Genomic DNA, 20,493 nt, shown 5'->3' with positions numbered 1-20,493 from the left:
ACTATTTGGAAAATCAGACTTGATATAGGACACTTCAGCAACCAAAATACTCTACTGTGACTTCCAGTGTGCCACAGAGTTACCACAGAAGCGACCCCCTACTTAACACTTCCCAGAGTACATCTAGAATAATGCGCCTGGTTTTGGGCTCCCCAGTCGAAGAGAGCTGTTAACAAACTGGTGTGAATTTGATCCCTGTATGGGCCATTCACTTACAAGTTGGACACGATGTATTCTGTGATTCTGAGTTGAGTGGGCAGCCACAAAGACGGTTAAGAGATGGAGAGCACTTATTCTTGAAGATGAGCAGAGGGAGCTGGGCTTGTTCAGCCTTGTGGCAGGCTTAGAGCTACATAATAGCAGCTCTCCAAGGCTGGACAGGAGACCATCATGAAAATGGAGCCGGGCTTTTCACAATGATGGGCAAGGAACAAAATGAGACACGGGAGGTCGGAACTGAATAGGAGAAAACCCTTCTTCATGTCGAAGCCAGACAAGCATGGGTTGCCCAGGAAGGCTCCGCAGTTGCCACCCTTGGAAGGTTTTGCAAGATGAGACTGAATAAAGCCCTGGGCAACCCGGTCTGACCTCAAGAGCTGCCCTTGCCTTGAGCAGAAGGCTAGACCAGAGATCGTTTCAGATCTCTTCCTGTGACTCGCCGACAGATGCTCATGATTGATCGTAGTTCGTGGCTTTTTGCCAGCCCAAAGTGTATGAAACGTCTCGCTCCTCAAGGCGCCCGAACACCGTGCCAAGGGCAGAGACCGCGTTACAGCGGGAGGTTTCCAGCACCCCTGCGCTAGCCCGGTGCCCAGCCCTTCCCGCCGCCGCTCCCTGCGCAGCCGGGGGAGCGGGTCCGCTCTCTGCCGGGGCAGCCTGCCCGCGGCTCGGCGCCAGGCACAGCCCCTCACCGCCTCCGCTCGGCGCCTCACCGCAGGCACCCCCCGAAACTTTCCCCGGCAGCCTGCGCACGCTCTCGCTCCCCGCCGGAGGAAAACGCGCTCTCTCTCGCTCCCTCCGAGCAGCGGGCACGGGGAGGCGGGCGGCTGCCTCCCTCCTGCCTCCCTCCGCCCGCCCGCCCGCCCGCGGAAGCCTCGCCGAGGCTCCCGCATTGCACCGCCGCGCCGAGCCGAGCGCGGGGCTCGGGCTGCCCACCCGCCCCGCCGGCGGCCCCGGCTGGCGGAATGAGCGCCGGCGAGGCGAAGGAGTATCTGGCCCGCAGGGAGATCCCGCAGCTTTTCGAGGTAGGAGAGGCGAGAGGGGGGAGGCGTTTTCCGCCCCGTCGGGGGATGCTCCGCGCTGGGACCCCGCGGCGGGCAGGGCTGAAGGTGGCTGGAAGGACGGAGCAGCCGGAGGCTGCGGGGAGCGTAGCTTGCGCGGGGAGCGGCGCCGCGGAGCGCCGGCCGGCAGCCGGGCCGGGTGGGCGCTGNCCCGCCGCCCCCCGCGGAGCCCCCGCGGCCGCGCCCCTCCGCCGCCGGCGGGGAGCGAACTTGGGTGTCCGCAGGGCAAAGGAGCGCCGAGGAATGCGGGCGAGGGGCATCTTTCATCGGTCGGGGGGAACAAAAGAGCCGCAAATGTTTAGTGAGGTGTTGTTTAGCTTCCCACAAGTTACCTGCTGCTAATGGCTGATAATTACTTCTCTGTGCAATGTGGATTTTTCCCACCCCGGATCAGACAAGCTGTCATCTGTACATAACATATACACATATATATTTTCCCTTGTCTGTGCTGAAGCTAGACGTTTTTCTATATATTTGAAAATTGCAGGACACGGTGAATGTGAATGGTTTAACAACAGATGCAGACAAAACTGGTTTTCTGTTGAGGCTCAAAGCTTGAGCTAGTGATTTTAAAAAATTGGTACATATCTTCTGCAAAAATACACTGTTAGTTGCTGTGATCAGTTAAGTACTATAGTAAGGGCACAGATACATTGAAATTATATCCTGTTTTATAAGGATATATTTTATATTTTTAATGTGTGTAAATACCAATTCCTGTATAAACTGTAGATAACAACTGATCAAATCCTGAATTTGAGCTATTTATGTTTACTGTTAATACCAACTATGACCCTCAAGTTTATTCACACAAAAATTAGGAAAAGCAAAAAGAACAGAAATCATCCTGAAAGACATATATTGTTAAGGGAAGGTTGGATGCAGCAGTCTCATGGAGAGGTGAGATGATGACTTATGTATCACTTTGTCAAGGAAATGTGTCAGAAGAGGGCCTGGCAGTCTTTCTTTCACACCCCCCACAATGCTCATGAGTACGATGAGTGAAGAATTAATACTGTAGAAAGGGGGTTTCTAATGGCTTGAAATCTGTGATCAATTAAATCAGAAAGCACCTGTGAATTTTGGGATTGTGGGGTATTTTTCCTGATACTGATCAAGGTGATGTTTGAGTATTTCTCGTGATTTTTAAAAATTTTCTTTTCATTGCTTGTGTGTTGACAAGAATATGGATGAGATACTTGTGGGTGCAGTGGTCTTTAAGGAAAAGATACATTTTAATGATGTCAAAGACTACAAAGGATATGTAAATTTTGGGGCTCTCTAGCTTGCACATTGCTCTGTGTGTACTTGCCAGTGACAGTTCTAAGAAAAATGTAGAGGGATTTTTTGGTATTTTTGGGTTTTATTTTAGTGCAAACAGACACTATAAAGACATAGCCATGAGCTTCCTTTCCCAGTAATTTTTATGACATCGGCAAACCAAAATAATTTGATTTTTTGCGGGCCTCACTTTTACATATTGGATTGCAATAGGGTATGAATATCACTGGCTGTGGCGTTTCTGTGTACAAAGTAAAAGACAAAGTAAAGGTGCTTGTTTTTCCCTGGCATCTATCATTATAGTCTCTATTTCTGATCTTACATTTCAGAGTCTGTTGAATGGATTAATGTGTTACAAACCTGATGACCCAATTGAATATTTGGAAAGCTGTTTGCAGAAAGTAAAAGAGCTTGGAGGGCCAGAAAAAGTGAAATGGGACACTTTTGTCAGCCCAGAAAAGAAGACCCTCCCTCCACTCAATGGAGGACAATCCCGGAGGTCTTTTTTCAGGAATGGTAATGTATTAAAATTTAAAATTATTCTATTTCTTCAACTGTGTGTGGTTTTACATCCACTACTGAATTATTTTATACTTTATAGCAGATTATGCCTCATTCTGATTATCTGCAGACAAAGGAGTCAAGAATTCTGTTTCCTTGCTTTTTGGCACTTGTTTTCTCCTGCTGTAATGGATGCTAGGCAGGAGGGGAAATTGTGATCACTTTCCAGCCAAACAATGGACGTTTGCTGAGTAAATGTTTAATGTATCAGTGGAGGGATTTCTTGTATCCTACCTAAAACATATGCAAAGATGGGGCAGATATGACACAGCGAACTTGCCTTGTGTTTTCAGTTGGTCCTTATGGATGACATACACACCAACTTCAGTGCAGTTACATGTGTTTTTTCTAGTTTACATTGGAGCTATATGCTAATTTACTAAATAAAATACAAATTATAAACGCTTAGAAAAAAGTGCGTCTCATAAAATCTAAGCAGATGTCATACCAATACCTGTAATTATTTTATTTGTAATGTTAACAAAGAGCAATTAGCTCGTCCTTCAGTTGCCATAGTTATTTTTCCTTGCCTTCCAACATTTCATGAAGATAATAAGCAAGAATACTGTCTCTATCTCTGTGTGCAACATGTATCACTGAAAGAGTCCTGCTTAATAGTAGAGGTTATCTGCACAATATAAAGCTTTTCTTCTCAGAGGCCCCTGCTGAACTCTGGGTGCTACAGGCACCATGTTCATAGAAAACCTGATGTGCTTGAAAAGAAACACCAGAGAAAACTGACTCTCTGTGGATGTGATTTAATAAATCCGTTAAATAGAGGCCAAAAATATTTATTATAGCAACAGCAAGCACAATGTAAAATTATGAGATATTTATACTTTATGTATGATACTTATTTAATCTGTGTACAGAACAGATTTTGAGTTTTCTGCCTATTTCCACAATTCCCAGTTTATCTTACTACTTTACAGTGATGCCTGATAACTCTAACTTCCCCTACCGACGCTACGACCGACTGCCTCCGATCCAACAGTTTTCCATAGAAAGTGACACCGACCTTTCTGAAACTGCTGAGCTAATTGAGGAGTATGATGTGTTTGACCCTGCAAGACCTCGACCAAAAATTATCCTTGTCATAGGTATGAGGGCAGTCATTTTGACAAGCTTTTATCACTGCTACTTTGCCTTTTGATTTGTACCAAATACATTGAATGCTTATATGAATTTAAATACATTTCTTTCCATCTGCCATAACAAGTGGTGTAGGCCAATTAAGAGTGAAATTGTTAGTGCTGGACATGGCATTCCAACTGTAAGAATTTTAGGGGTCGCAGCAAGCACCTGCACTCATGTTCTATAAACTGGATGCTTCTTAGCAGCTGGAGAGCTCATGATTTTCTTATGAGCACATCTGCCAGTTTGATTTCATCTTATGTAAACCTGGTTCATGCATTTCAAGGCAGCAGGACCATGTGAATCAAAGTGCTCTTCCAAAGCAAGCTTAGGATTGAACTAAAACACTCAGATATACTCAAAATTGATCACAAAAATGGGGTATTTAAAAATATTGTGTAAGCCAACTCAAAAAGGTGATAGAGCACTGTTGTCCTCTATACTTAGACCCTTGTCAAATGATTGGTATGTCCAGTTGGAGTGAGAATACACTGTTCATTGCAATTAATCCTCAGGTCTATTTGGTGAATTAATCCTGTTCCAACTTCACAGAGAGTGAGCACTCAGTTCACATTAGTTAATTGTGCTCTCTCCCAAAGTTCTCTCTTGTGAGTTGCTTAGTGTTCTTTCTAAGCAGCTCATACTTTCCAGCCTCAGACAAGCATAGGTTATTAAAAAATAGCTGCAATGTAAATCAGTATTTTTTTCTGTTCTTGAATTTAAGTTCTTTGCATCAGTTTCCTTATCAGCTAGGTAGTTGTCTTTAGAAATGTTACCACCAGGCCTAATTATCTGATTCTCTGGATGGCTTAAAGAGTTACAGCACAGGTACCAGGTGATGGAGAACTACATTTTTAGTGTATGAAGCTTTATTCATATTAAAGACAGATACTGCTTCCATAACAGAGAATATATGCAGTATAATAAAAGGGAACAGAAATGTCTTCTCTGTACTACAGAGTGGAAACTCTAGGAACAGCATGTCCTCTAGGCTCGGCATTCAGCGGCTCTCAGAAACGAGATATTGGAATAGATTGAAAACAGAAGACCAGGCATTTTTTAAGTATCTGTAGTATGCCAAAGCAATTGCTCAAGGCATTTGAATTTTCTTAATCTTTTGTTTCAGGATTACAGATTTCAACTGCAAATCTCTGTATGTATTGCTGAAATGTGAAGATTGCAATTAGATGGAGAAATAACACATACCTTCCTTTCATCTTAATTAATTAGCTACCCTTCCTTTTCATAAAGGAGAATAACTGGCTCCTTTTCAGTGACCACAGAAGGCCCTTAATGCATTGAAATCTATGTAGCTCAACTGCAGGAGAGTGATGAATGAAGGTTTGATTTAAGTGAGATAAAGAGAGATTGGCTTTCACCTCTGGAACTGAGTGCGGGTGTATTTGAAGTGAAATCCTTGAACACCAGCATGCACTGAACAGACTGTGGATTTTACAGAGCTTTTCTTTTCTCCCATTTATATAGGAACGTTGTAAACATTCCACAAAGGCTATTTCAGGTTTATATTCCCACTGAGTTTCTCTGAATCTATTAGAGTATGATCTGATAGAAACACAATACTCTATGTAGCTTAGCAGCTATTGTCCATTTTTGTACAGTATCAAGAGAATTTCTCCCAAATTCAACTTTCTATTGAGAAAGCACATAAAAACACATGTTGGAAAAAGTAACTGAATAAAAGAGAAAAAAAAAAGTATACTGTTCATTTCAAGAGATATTGCACACAAAAAATGTGTTGCATATTTTTAGTTTGCGTATAATGCCAGCAAAAAAAATCACTGAAGTAATGTATTACTGTCTAATTAGAGATAAATTATCATCCTGCCTTGCTCAGGTGGTGCTGGTCCCAGTAACTGTTAGGGATAGAAATGAAGTTAAAGTCCTGTCTTCCGCTTCGCATATTCAGTGAACTTTTCTTTATTAATGCATTAGTCCAAAATCTTTTTAATGCTTCCATAAAGGTTTTTACAACTTCTTTGCTTTATGAAATCTATCATCCTTATAATGAACCAGGTAGCTCCAGGGCTGAAGAGAACTCACTTATAAAGGTGGGGGCTTTGTTCTTTTCCTGGGTTTGCAGAAGAAAACTGGTGAAAGATAAAGCTATAAAGCTACATAGTGAGTGGATTTTAGAAAAATCAGATGGAACCAGCCAGGAGGGCACTCATCTGAATCAATGGAAAAATTAAGTTTCTAAGGTATTATAACACTAGTAAATGAGATTGTGTTTAAAAATGTTCTTCCTAATATATTTTTAAGAAACAAATTTGTACTGTTAATACAGCTTGAATTTAGAGATCTTAAAATATTAATTATCTGGTGTCATTAGCACCTTAGTTAAGTATGTTTTTAAGCTGCACTTTCTTCAATATATTACTTAGTATTAAAAGAATACACCTTCCTTTTGAGATCAAAGTGTAAGGGCTAGATCAAATAAAGTGCTGTCGGCAGGCAGCTGCCTATTGATTTGTTAAATCTAGTCCACAGTCAGATTTTAAAGTAAGAAGTATTTTCAGAAATTTTATTATTAGTTGAATTAATTCTGAATTTACAACAATATATGCAAAATTGAAATAACGAACAAAATTAAATTAAAACAACTGCTTTAATAACACTTTTTGGGTGTACAAATCTTTACTTGAAACCCATTAGGAAACATAATTATAGATGCAACAAGCATTCCCTAGTCTAGACATCTTCTAGAAATATATAAAATAATCATACTTTCCTTGAGAAACATATCTCAGAATAAGTAAAAAGAACAAAAAACAAAAGGGATTTGATTTTTCTTTCTTGTGAACAGTTTGTGGTTTATCAGAGTCAGGAATGGATACATAGTACGATAAATTATGATCTGCTGTGGGAAGTAATTTTGTCCTATCACTTTTCTCTTATTTTGTTACCTGAATATTTTCCCTCAAATTGTAAACAGATAATACCATCTTGACATTATGTGTTTGGATTGATTTGGATAATGTGTTTGGGATGTGTTTGGACTGATAAAAACAAAATGTGATGAAAGTTTAGGAATATTAAACCAAACACTTCATTAGCTATTTTCTGATTGCAATTCAGATTGAAAAAAACAGAAGTGCTGAGCTACACTTTTTTTTGTTTGTTTTGTTTTTTGGTTTCTCTTTACTGGCAAAGCAAGGCTCTCCCTAACACAAGTGTGTAGTCTATCTACTTGTTTCAAACACGTTTTTTTCACCTATTCGATACTATTACAGACTGATGTTTTATCAGGTATCGGTTCCGGTTTTCTGCCACCTTTTGTATCTGTGCTGGAACACAAGCACTATGTTCCTTGTTTCCAATTTTTTAATTTTCTGTGCATTACTTATGGTCTGCATTTTTATTGTTGCTGGGTGCAACATAGTCTGTTTCAAACTTGTAAGGTTTGGTGAAATGCATTTTTCATGGGGAAGGCTGAGCATGAAAGGGAGCAGGGGGAACTGGAGCAGAAGTGCTTTATAGCCACTTCAGTGGAGAAGATGATTCCTACTGTATCAGATGCTTGTGTACCTAGAGAAGTGGAACCTTCTTTATCCTAACAAAGAGGATAGATAGCTAAACTGTCTATGAAAGAGAGAGTCCAAGCTGAAAAACTAAGCCCATCTAGAACACCTGGAATTACTGAAATGGAAGGTAGCTGTAGTCTGCTGAAAGAAGAGAGAAACTTAGGTCTTTTTACAACAGAAACACCAAGTGAACTGAATGAGAGATAAGATTTTTCAATTGTGATCTTATAAGATACACTTTTTCTTTCTTTTTTTTACATGTGTGTTTTATGAACATCTGTAGCTGTGTTGTCTAGTTGGATGTTACAGATAAATGCTTGTAGAAACATCATTTAAACTAATTGGATAATGATAAAACCCTTTGGTTTTTTTCCCCCAGGGGCATAACTAAACTGTGGGCAGGGTATGGGAACATGATAACAATAGGTACAATTCTCTGTGCACTCTCTTGAAATGGCTCCTGGTCTTTGTTCCAAAGGACAGGTGCAGCATCAGCATCACAGCATTGGATCACAGAGAGTTCCAAGTGACTGCTGGTGACACTGAATGCTGTGTGACACTGATATTTGGGTGCAGATTGGAGCCTGGTTACAGAGAGTGCCCTAAGCATATGTGTGCAAATACTGTAAAGATTACCCTGCAACTAGAACTGTATTGATTATAAAAATGTTTAAAAGCTATTTATGGGAATAATACAGATAATATAAAAACAGTTACATGTTTACTAACAAGAAACTCAGTGTATTCAGATTTACTTTCATTGCATTGCTATATTTTTAAATTCATACAAAAAGTATATTTTTAATAAATCTTGATTCTTTTTCTGTTGAAATAAAATTCAGTGTTCTCACAAAGAATCACCCAAACTACAGCTACTGAGGATTGGTAATTATTATCAAAACATTTAGTTTGAGTTTGCTTTGTTATATACTCTTCAGCACAATACATTTTTCTACACATAAACATTTATTTTTATGAAAACAATTTCTTAGTTTTAAATATTGGATTCCAGATTCTCTGCTCATCACATCATAACATGTTCTGATAGTTTTACATGCATTCTTGCTGCTGCTGTCCAGCTCACCTTCCCTGCAGCTTTCCCTGCTATGTAACGTAGGTGTTTTCAGTGATTTTGATACCCTTTCAGCCTGGGCTGTATATATTGAGGGGTCTCGGGGTCTCTTCTTCAAGTTGTCTAGCAAGCTGAACCTAATTTCTTCTCTGTCAGATGCTTCAAGCATCAATACCAAAAGCTGATATTGCATGGTTCAATAAAAGTCCTTATACCAAATCACTATGGAAACATCTCAGATAATTTTTTTTTTGGTATTTTAAAATAAGGAAACCTCAGAAGCTCTTGCAAGCATATTTAGGAGCAGATTTTATTAGTTCCATTTCACTAGTTCATTAATTCAATTGGCTTATTTAACCAAGTACTATTCTTTCTGACATGAACACACTTCAGACTATCTGGCTCTACCTCTGGATTCATAGAGTTTAAGAAGGGAATAGTTCTGTTTTCTGCTCCTCTACTGTGGATCAAGAAAAACTCCATTCCAGGAATGGCTTTAGAATGGGGTCAGCCTTAAAGAGGACTCTTTTTATTTCACAAGTGGATTTGTATTATTTTTTTAAATTTCATTTTACAAACTGTTATGTTTGTGATCCATTAGATGAGACACATGGTCGGTAACAGGTCATGCCACTGTGAGATTTACTCTAATAATGCTTGGAAGATTGGTGCCAATAGCAAAGATTTCACCTGTGATTGGGTACTTCTGATAAAAGGTTGATTTAATGTTTTGCTTATGATTCACACTAGGTGGCCCAGGAAGTGGTAAAGGAACACAGAGTCTGAAAATAGCAGAACGTTATGGATTTAACTACATATCAGTTGGTGAATTGTTAAGGAAGAAAATCCACAGCACAAGCAGCAATAGAAAATGGAGCCTAATTGCCAAAATAATTACTACTGGAGAACTGGCCCCTCAGGTACAGTGTTTCCTATGTTCATATTTACTTTCAAGGGTTTATACATCCTGTAGTGATGTGCACCATCAAGAAAACTCTCTTTATGATATTAAATAACTAACTTATTTTCTCTGTGAAAGGAAACAACCATAACTGAGATAAAGCAGAGATTAATGCAGATCCCTGATGAAGAGGGGATAGTGATTGATGGATTTCCCAGAGATGTTGCCCAGGCAATCTCCTTTGAGGACCAAGTAAGAGATTGTTTTTATTCTTAAAATAACTTACACATCTCTACAACAGTTTAGCTTGTTGAAATAGTAAGTCAGATTCCAAGAAAAAGCATTGCTCTTGAAATCTTTGCAAGTACATAATTACAGGTTGATAAAAGATTTATGTTATATTATGTCCTGTTGGCTGAAGACAGACTGTTTTGTAAAAAGACAATGTGATAATATAACCAAGAATCCAAGCCTTTTGTCTCATAATGAAAGTACTCTCAGGATGAAGAAAAACAGTGAATATTTTCTGTGTCTTAATGATTTAGAAAGTGGAAAATATTATATTTCCTTATCTATTTGTTCAACATAATCTCCATTAAGAGAAAGATACTTGAAGCAATGCATCTCTTCACAGTGCTTTTACTGTCAAGTTTGTTACAGGGCATTGAAAAGATGAATTAAAAAAAGGTTAAAACTAGCCATGCTTTGCAAGTTTTTGTGGACTAGAAAGCTTTTTATTTTTAAGAAAATAAGGTCATTGTGGTTATTCTAAACTACAATTCCAAGGTTTAGCCAGCTAAAACTGTATTCCTGAGTACTATTGACATGTTGTTTTCATGTGTGTATTTTAAACTAATCTAAAAATATTTTAATTCAGTGGAAAAACAAACAGCTGATGTAATTTTCTGATCAAGTGCCGCTAGCATAACAGTTATGGTCATAAGAAGAGGTTGCAGTTTCAGAGCTAAATTCTTAGAGTGCCTACATGCAGAATGTTTCAAAGTCTTTCACAATTGCTGGTCTACTGCTGTTTCTGTACTTAGAATTCTTAGTGGCATTACTAAGGCAGAAGTAACAAAACAAAGCAGCTAATGAGGCATTTCATTAGTGTGCTTTATAAGGTATTATTCTGGGCAAAAATTAGAAAACTGAATTGAGGAAATTAAAGGAAACAGACAAAATAGTTATTACAGGAAATAGCAGCAACTGCCAGCTCTATCTCCCTATAATTAACAAAAGGGAAGATTGACTATTTTAGAAGTTAAACAGCAGAAATGCAGACTTAATGATCACTTCCTTCTGTCATTTTTTTTGTCCAGTGTGATAGTGTTAAGAGCATTTCTTGGTGGCATAATTTATGCTGATGTTGTTTTTGATGAAAGAATGGGGGATATGAAACGGGAGGAAGTGACAGGAATTCAGTTATCGTAGCCTTAGATTAAGGAAAGGAAAACCAGTTAAATAACACTTGATTATAGGCACAGAGAGTTCCTTCATTCTCAGTCAATTGGGATTTGTAAATCAGACTCCTTAAGGCCTGATTCTACCTGAAAGATACACCACTAAGTCTTTTTAAAAGTCCAGGAGCGCTTCATATAGGGACAACTTTCAGTCTTACCTGTTCTAAAAAATACAGGAAAGAAGGATTTCCAGGCCTTTTATAGGAGCACAGGCTGTCTGTTCAGACTTCTCCATTTCCATATTTCTTTGCAGTTGGCCTGTAATATGAACATGTCTGAGGCCATGGAAATAAATGTACAAATGCTATGCATATTTCAACATTCAGTCTTATATCATAACATCTCCAGTGAGATATATTCAGCGCTTTATCTCAGATTTATATTTTAAAGAAATAAAATATATTTCTTGTTTCTTTAAAATTCTCTGTTTAGTAGGCCCTGATGCTACTCACCTTGGTAGGAAGGTTTTGTGTTAAGGAAAAGGGACTATCAGCAGCCACATTACTGATCATCCTTCACAGGCTCACAATCACCCATGGCATGTCAGGTAATTTACATGAAGCATGCAAACATTTTCCAGGCACTCAGAGATTCCTCAATAGGAAATGCAATTGAGTTGTGGAGAATTCAGTAATAACGGTTGTGATAATTTGTCTAGGTCTGCAATTAGAGATAGTAGGGGGCTTCCCACAGCTGAGAAATGTTACAGCTTTCTTTCTAGCACTGTGAAGGAGACTTGTTCTCATTAGCCAAAAGTGACAAAGTGAGAAATAATTAGTTGAAATTTCAGCATAGAAAGTTTTGATTAACTAGTAAGACAATTTTAATGAGATCTACTAAGCAATGGAACATCCTTTGAAGAAAATGGTGAAGTCCCACAAAATACAAATTGTTCACGTGCCATATTCTTACAAAGACATTCCCTGTAGAACACTGAGATCTGTTGATAAGAAGTTTTGAAAAATAATTAATTCCTACTGTTATCACTGTTATCACTGTTATCACTACTGTTCCTACTGTTATCAGATAAGAAGTTTTGAAAAATAATTAATTCCTACTGTTATCACTAGCTTTGTCATGAGCAAATACTTATTCCTACAGATTGTGCCTTTGAGACCATTGCATGCTTATGTACCTGAAAACAGCAGAAAAATGTATGTGACACATAAGAATTCTTTACCATTGTTTACACAACCACAAACTCCAAGAATATAGGTAGTAATACGAAAAATTAATTATGGGGAGTAGCACAAAAGGAAAAGGACAACTGAGGTGCCTGGTTTCTCTTGAAAGCACATGTAAAATCTAACAGTGCTGTGTTTGCAGTCATTGTTAATGTAACAAATAATTTATGCTAAATTATTTCCTTCAGTCTTATGGCTCACAGAGCTGTTACTAAAACTTGATATTGGACTTCCATAATCTCTTCATCTTGTGGAAAAATCAAATGGATACACGTATGTCTGAGCTTTAGCTACAGGACCTGTCCTGCATAACATTCTGTTATAGAAATATATCATGACAACAACTGCTTGTTAAACTTTGCATGCAATTGCTCTTGGTACTACCAGCACATTTTTATCCCTTTGACTAATCCAGAAGCTGAACTTTTCTCTGGGAAAAAAAGTTATTTTTAGTAAACTAGTCAAAGCAAACCAACTTACGCTAACATTCCCATACATAGGTATAGCTAAAAGATGATGATTTCTTCCTTATTATGTTGCCAGACTCTCATGTGGACAGTAAGTTCTCAACATGTTGCTAGGCAGAATTGTATTAAAACACGTTGCATCTCAGTGACTAAAGTGCCTAAAATAAAGCAATGTATCATTTGCAGCACAGACAGTATTTCTCTTTCTGCTCAGATCTAGAAACCAGAAGTAACAAACAGCGCTTCCATGCAGTAATGTCAATCTGGAATAAGTGCATTAGAAAGCACTTTACACATCACAAGAATTTTATATTTGAATTTAAGCTTTGCTCCCCTTCTTTTCTATTGAGTTTTGATAATAACACTGTTCCTGTCATCCCTGTTTTTTTGAGCAGCAAAGAAGTTTTTAAGATGGCATCAGTGGTGTTTTCAGAGTTTCAGCAGTGCTCACCAGCCAGCAGGACATTGGCCATTCTGGTCACTTACACCAGCTTCATTTCTTAATGCTCAGCTACTCATTGCAGCCTTCCTGCAGCCTGGAAGAACTCAGCCATGAGCACTGTGGTATTCTTTGAGTTTATCTCGGTTTTCTTTGAACTTTTTAACCAAGTTGAAGTAAGTCCTGTATTTTTCTCTTTGAAAACTGAGTTAAATAAGTAAATTCCTCTTATTGGAAGTCTGGGATTGTTGCCAAGTCCTGACCCTCTCATTTCTTATTTCCAGAGAGCAGAGTCAATACTGCCAATACTTTTGACAGTGGTACTTTTAACAAAGCTATGAAGTTCCAAGCAGTCACAGTTGTAGGGAGAAAATGAAAACATGAATTTTAATGTCTTAAAATCAAGCAGGACTTTCATTTTATATATTCCTTTTAAATATATGATAATTTCTATATTTTTCTCAGTTTGAACTTCTGCATAGCAGTGCAGACTTAATACTGATGTATTTGGACTTTCAGTTTGAGCCTAAGCATAAAGCTGTCCTAAACCACAAATTTCATAGGTATCCATGATCTCTGCTGAGTGCAAATAGCAGAAAGGTGTTTAGGTTTCAAGGACACATTTGAAAATATCAGGGAGAAAATGGTTTATTTACCATTAACCTGTCATCTTGAAATTCAGCAAGTCACCTGCAGTCCCAGCATGCTGAAGCATGTTAAATATCTTCCTGTCCCACAATGCTGCAATAAAATGCTTCTGACTGGTGTATTGAACTCCAATGCCTTGTGAAGAAATTGCAGTTTGACTTTCAGTGTAATCTCTCATATGGTTTTTATCCTTCCCGAGAGAAACAATTAACTGTATCTTACAGTTAATTTCAATTACTGCTTTGGTTTATTTTTTTCCATCACTTCCAGTCATTCATGTGATGGAAATGAAAGAAGAAATACTTCTTTGTTAGTATCAATAGAGTAAGTACAGATGTAGTTTGCTTAAAATATACTCACTGTAATTTTTTATAGTAAAATAAATGTCGAATAGGTATTAGAATCAATGGATGTTCATTAATGAATGTAATTTAATTGATGATAAAAGAGGACATTTATTTTTGTAGAGATTATTAAAAAAAATGTTTTTGTCTTATATGGCCTGGGTGACAAGACTATGTTTGAGTAAAATCTTAATTTAAATAATAAACAGAGGCAATCAGTTTTATCTGATTCTTTGTTTAAAAAGCTCTTAGGAATATTCATAAATGCATATACCTCCAATGAATAACTACTCATCTTGGCTGTAATTTGAGTTAAATTTTAACTCTCAGGTATATTCCTTAAGAAAATTATTATGAGAATAATTGTGATAAAGTAGAACTAAGTGTGTATGTGGCACAATATAGGAAGTGAGAAATGCCTGGGTGCTTTCAGAGGCTGAGGAGAGCAGTCCTATTCCTGCAAGGCTGCTCCTTAGACCTCCAGGCAGAAGTGATGCCTGCAGTGCCCTCCAGGTTGGACACAGGTGTTTGTGGCAGCTGCCTGAGGGTCTGACTGCCAAGCTCCAGCTCTGCAAAGAGCTTCTCACAGAAAACCTGCAGTTCCTGGCCAAGAGTGTGGCCTCCGGAGCAGCCAGGGAGGTGGATGCAGCCTTGTTGTGAACCTTCTTAAGGGGAAAGGACCTGTTTTTTGCAATAGGTTGTTGTTCTGGTAAAGATATTTTTTCTGTATCATGGCAAATGTGTCTTCTTTATTTCTATTCCCCTAAACTTCTCTCTCCCTTCTCCCTGATCTCTACTTCAGTGATCCAGGTACACTTCCCTGCTGAATATGTTCCCAGAGATCTGTGTGAGGAGTGGGAGGATTATCACATGAGCATACTGCTTTGCTGTGGTTCCTTTGTTCACTGTCTTTTCCCTGTGAATTTTACATTGTTCTCTTTAAGCCAAGCCTGGCCTGTGGAATGGTCTTACCATTCTCCTCTTCTCCCCTGGAAGCTGGAGCACTCTCCAGAGAAAGATAAGCAGTGGTTCAATTTTCTGCTTGGTAAGCAACCCTAGGCCTCAGGTTTCCAGATTTTCTGGGCAAGGGCACTTCTCTGCTAGTCAGAGTAGACAAAGGAGAGCTCATCCATTGCTGGTCCTCAGGACAGGACCTGATGCTCTGAATTCAGAGTGGATGGAGGTGCCTGCTGAGCAGTTCTGAAGCAGAGGTCTGCTTCAGAGTAATTTCTTCATATCAGTAGCATTTGTGTTAACACATAGGGGTTTTTATTAGTTAGCTGCCCGATACAGGTGAAAAGCTGAATCACTTGTTCCCAAAGACACCAGTCTGCCTAATTACATACTCTAGGCAATTTGCTGGATATTTATTTTCTGGGCAGTATGAATATGGTTCAAAAGAAGATACCAGAAGCAGATTCTATCAGCAGGATTCATTATTTGACAACACAATTCATGATTTTGCATTTCTAAACCAAGAAAAAACTATGCAAACAGTCTAATAAACCAGCAAAGATGGAACTATAAAAAGCAAATAAGTAATTACAAGGGAGAGCACACATACAAAGGGCAAAAACCAGCTTGCTAGTAACCTTTACCAACAAGAATAAAATGCACTGTTAAATTAATGGCAATTGTTCATGAGCTGTCAGTTTTCTCAGGAGTATCCAGTAGAACATACCAGGAATTAAGAAACAGAGCATTTTCATCTTTTGCCTGACAAGGAATAATGAGAGAGAGTGTAATCATCTAATTTCTAGCAAACAACCACACTATTCTCACTAACAAGAGGAGATGTAGAAAATATCCCCAGAGAAAAGAGAGCATCTTTCCACTTATACTGCTTAATGTCAATAACACCATCAACTTGCATAGAATTACTCTCAATTTACTCCTGGTTCCAGTTTAGGAAGGAGATTCAGACCCAAAGAGAGTAGGATTTACTTACTAGTAAATATGACTCTAAAAAATGAGAGGATGTACCCACCAGTTTTATTCTGAGTTGATGCCATATGCTCTTCATCTCATTTAAAATGAATATCCAGAAGCCTGTCTATTCCCATAGGCAAAGATTCTCCCTTCAGCTGAGCTCCAGTTAGTAAGTAGTGAAATTCCCTTCCCTGAGCCCCACAGTCCTACCTCACTTGCATTGCTGGACATGAATAAAACCCTCTACCTTGAGCACAGGATGTGTGTACTGGGGGAAATCAGCATGAAGTAATCCAACTGTCTGTGTTGGTTCTGTACAACTTTTCTACAAGCTGAGTCTCAGAGCAAAGCTTATTCCCTAGCCATAACACTCAAAAACAGTTGTGAGTTTGAAAAATGGGTTTATTTTCAAGTGAGTCATAAAAACCCTTCTATTTTGTTAGAAAAAAAGCAATTTATACTCATATTTATGTCAGAGAATGGATATGTTTCTAGAGAAGTAATCCCAGATGTCCATACGTTCACTCTACTCTGTTACATTGCAGCTAGAAGTATTTATAAGCATGTCTTCAGGTAGATACAGTTGAGGCAAGTGGAAGCAAAGTGGCTCATGAAAACAGGAGTGAAATATCAATAGCATTTCAAGGGTGTATCCTAAAGGTTGTAAATGCATGTAGGAGAAATAATAAGTGCTATTAGGTCTGTATGCCTATGCATGCAGGACAAATGTTACCCTTTGGTGCACCTTCTGTTTCTTACATGGTTTTCAACTACTTCCTGATGATAAAGATGTGTATTCTGCAGGTAAAAGTTGAATTCATAGAGACATCTTGTAATCAGATTCTGTTTTGACTTCCTACCTCGAATATGCTTGAATTACTTTTTTTTACACTTCAAAAAATCTTTCTGACAATACTTCATTTGAAACTAGGTTTCTTGAACTGAGAATTTTAAAGCATTGTTTTCATTGACATTTTATTTCTGTGAGTGAAGTGTATTTCAGATTAAAAAACCCACAGTGTCAGAAAAAAGGTAATCTTAGTACCTGTGATAGTGTCTTTTGTATTATTGCTGTTGTAAAAAAATCGAAAACAACAACAGTACTCAAATTCTGTAGAGAATTTTCAGTTTTCAAAAGCAAAAGGAGAAAACTAAACCTAATTAATGAATTGTCCAAGTCTTACCCTGTTATTATACTCATATTACAATTAGAAAAAAAAAAAAAAAAAAGAAAGAAATGTGTCCAGGGTGTGTTTTCCCATTTTCTTAAACAGTAAGTGACTTCTGCAGCCAGTGCAGTTTGTGGGAAGTAAAAGCAGATGAGAACTTGCACACCTGATGGAACCACGATGGCACTCGGATCCTTCCCTTCCTGTGGGAAGTTCCTTTAGAGAACTGAGACTGATTGTGGTAAGCTGCACTCTCATGTATGTGTGAGACAGGAGACCCTCTTCCTTCAGGGCTGATAATTTCATGAGTGGTCTCTTTATCTTAGGTACTGTCTGTAAGATTTGATGCTGTATGTGAAGTCTTGTGGTGCACAAAAGCTCCAGCCCCACACTAGAGGAGGTCTGGTATGACTTCACAGCCTGAGTAGGTGCTGTCCTGAAGTGCTGAGCATTGAAACTGAGGCCAGCTATGGCTTGGAACACCTGAAGATTTCTTACCGTCTTCCTGCCACTATTACTAGGACCCACAGAAATAGAAGTACTAAATAAAACTACTCACTTGTATAAACTCCTTTTGCCCTCCACTATACTAGATTCCTGACTGCCAGTTGTAATTTCTGAATCTCTGTGTAATGTATGTTAGGAAGCTTCAATCAGCTGGATATCTACACAGGGACATGAGATGTCTCTGTGCTCAGCCTGCTGCAAGGTACATCAGCCATTCCCTTTCATCAGACAGTGTTCCATGACTAACAGGCTTTGAAATCTGTAGTAGTGTTTTCTTTCAGAACCTATCTGTGTCATAATTTGGGGTTTTTTAGTACTGTATGCTTTTTGAATTCCTAAATACCTCATTATTTTTCTATTACTAGTGAAGCAACCTTAATTTAACCAAGCTACTTTTAATAATGTCCATATTGCATGAAAGGCTAACACAGAAACTTACTTTCATAGTGTTTCATGTGAATAATTATGTGCCTTAAAGCTATTATGTGATAGTAAAATTAACTTTCATAATTAATTAATTCTATGAACAGACAGAATAACTCTATTTACGATAGTCTGAAAAGGGAAGGGAAAGTTGCTCTGGTTTTGTTGACGTTAAGGTACCTGTGCTAGAAGTAGGAGAGAGCTTCTTTCCCAATGGAAGTTTTTTTAAAAAAACAGGTAATAAGGTTAATTGTTTCAAAATCTAATAGATACTCATAAATAATTACTAGAACTATTATCTTTGTAGTTTGTGTGCTCATGTCTCCAATCATCTACAATGTGTGTAAAAAATAATTAGATTTTCTTTTAAATCCTATTTAATTTTCTGTAATGATAAAGAGGCCACCATCTTTCTTGCTAGTGCTGCTTTTCAGAGTGTCCTTTACTGTTTGAATATGGCTCTGCTTCTTCACCACTTTCTGCTTCCTCATATCCACATGCTGCTCTGTCAGCGGCCTCGTTTGTAAAGGCTAATGACCACTACCTCAGGCTGGAGAAGTTGTGTTGGTTTCTTTTGACTTCCTACAAACCTTTTTGTACTCAGCTGACAGTAAAAAAGGCTGGACCACACTTCATGTTGTATTCTCTCAAATGACAGAAATCCAGCTTAAATGGGATTTTTTTTTTTTTTTTAATTTAGTTACTAATTTTCCAGATTGTCCACATAGGAAGTTTGGACTATTCAGGCTAGAAATATGGTTGTCTTGATGCAATTTAACATCCTTGGGTAGAGAGACCTCGCCAGAGAGAGCATTCAGAATATTAATTGTTTTGTTCTGGACCTCAATAACAATATATTATGCCAACTATATAATTAACATAAATATATAAATCAGTTATTATTTACACCATAGTAGTTAGAATACATGCAGATGCTTTAGTGATGCTGGTGTATTACTCAAATTTGACTTTCAAATTTACATTGCATCAAGCCAAAGAAAAACAAAATTATTCTGTAGATAGAAAACATAATGAGAAAAATGTATGTTTAACAGTCTTGAGCATCCACCATTGTTTGCATTGTAACTAGATTATGTAATTTCTAGAGTAGGAAGCCACTGGTTTTTTAGTTAAAATTAAAGTATGAACTTTTTTGATCTGGTAAGTAAAAACAGCAGAAATGACTTTGTGCTTGTATGTGAGAAAAAATAAATCCTTTCTAATCTGTAATCAGATAAAACTTGAACTGTTTGTCTTCATCTTAAATGCTTCTTACAGAGAATTTGGATATGTTTTAAAAGACAGCACTAAGGTAATGAAAACTTTACGGAGAGGTAGATTTCTTCGCAGCAACCAGATGGAGGAAAGAACAAAATCAGATGTTACGAATAAAGTTTATATACATTTATAGCCACATTGTAAAAATCCTGCAAGTTCAGGTGTCTGAGTGACTTTCAGGTGAGAGGAAACAGTCTCAGGTTGCACCAGGGGAGGCTTAGATTGAATATTAGGAAAAATTGCTTTATAGAAAGGATTGTCAAGCACTGGAACAGGGAAATGACTGAGTCACCATCCTTGGAAGTATTTAACAGATGTGTGGAGATTTCTGTGGATCAGTGGAGGTTTCTGGTTTTTTCACCATAGGTACTAAGTAGCAGTGACCTCCTAAGATTGCCTGTGAACATTTAGCCTTATTCCTAAGAAAGTGGATCTATCACTGCTTTCCCCACATCAAGTACCAGAGATATTTCTTCTTTAAATGTTTGATAGCATCTTATAAAGAAGATTTAACTGGGAAAGAGCTAGAGTTCAAAAATTTTTCTTTATCTCATTGCTACAAGGCTTTACTTCATGAACCACACCCACAGGGATGGGTGTGACACATACCAGTGCTCACCACACAGACTGAAAAGGATAGGGGAAATTAAAACCCTTCTGGCTGTCCCACCCAACCTCTTGAAAAGTGCACTGACACTAGAGAGATTTAGAGAAATAGAGAAAGTGTTATAAGAAACTGTGGCTCTTGGAACAGGTCTGTTTTCACCTGGTCCTAAGCATCAGTTAGCTTCATAGTGGCTGCTGGATTTTAAATACCGCCTTACTTAAAGAGCTTCCAGATGGAAACCATGCATCCATTTTCCTGCAGAGTATG

The 20,493-nt window shown here is 38.3% G+C and overlaps 1 protein-coding gene across 1 annotated transcript in view; it reads left to right on the top strand.

The window, feature by feature from the left end:
• Positions 1 to 1,024: 1,024 nt before the first annotated feature.
• The window catches only part of AK5 (adenylate kinase 5), an 83,545-nt gene continuing 64,076 nt past the window's right edge, over positions 1,025 to 20,493 (top strand). The window contains exons 1-5 of the mRNA XM_041482997.1: positions 1,025 to 1,244; positions 2,891 to 3,077; positions 4,055 to 4,222; positions 9,621 to 9,790; positions 9,910 to 10,023. Coding sequence (XP_041338931.1) covers positions 1,185 to 1,244; positions 2,891 to 3,077; positions 4,055 to 4,222; positions 9,621 to 9,790; positions 9,910 to 10,023 — 699 coding nt within the window. The 5' untranslated portion in view covers positions 1,025 to 1,184. The remainder of the gene's footprint in view (positions 1,245 to 2,890; positions 3,078 to 4,054; positions 4,223 to 9,620; positions 9,791 to 9,909; positions 10,024 to 20,493) is intronic.

The sequence above is a fragment of the Pyrgilauda ruficollis genome, unplaced genomic scaffold, assembly GCF_017590135.1.
Source record: "Pyrgilauda ruficollis isolate IOZ18807 unplaced genomic scaffold, ASM1759013v1 scaffold6, whole genome shotgun sequence".
NCBI classification, from domain to species: domain Eukaryota; kingdom Metazoa; phylum Chordata; class Aves; order Passeriformes; family Passeridae; genus Pyrgilauda; species Pyrgilauda ruficollis.
This window is presented reverse-complemented; position numbering and strand designations above follow the sequence as displayed.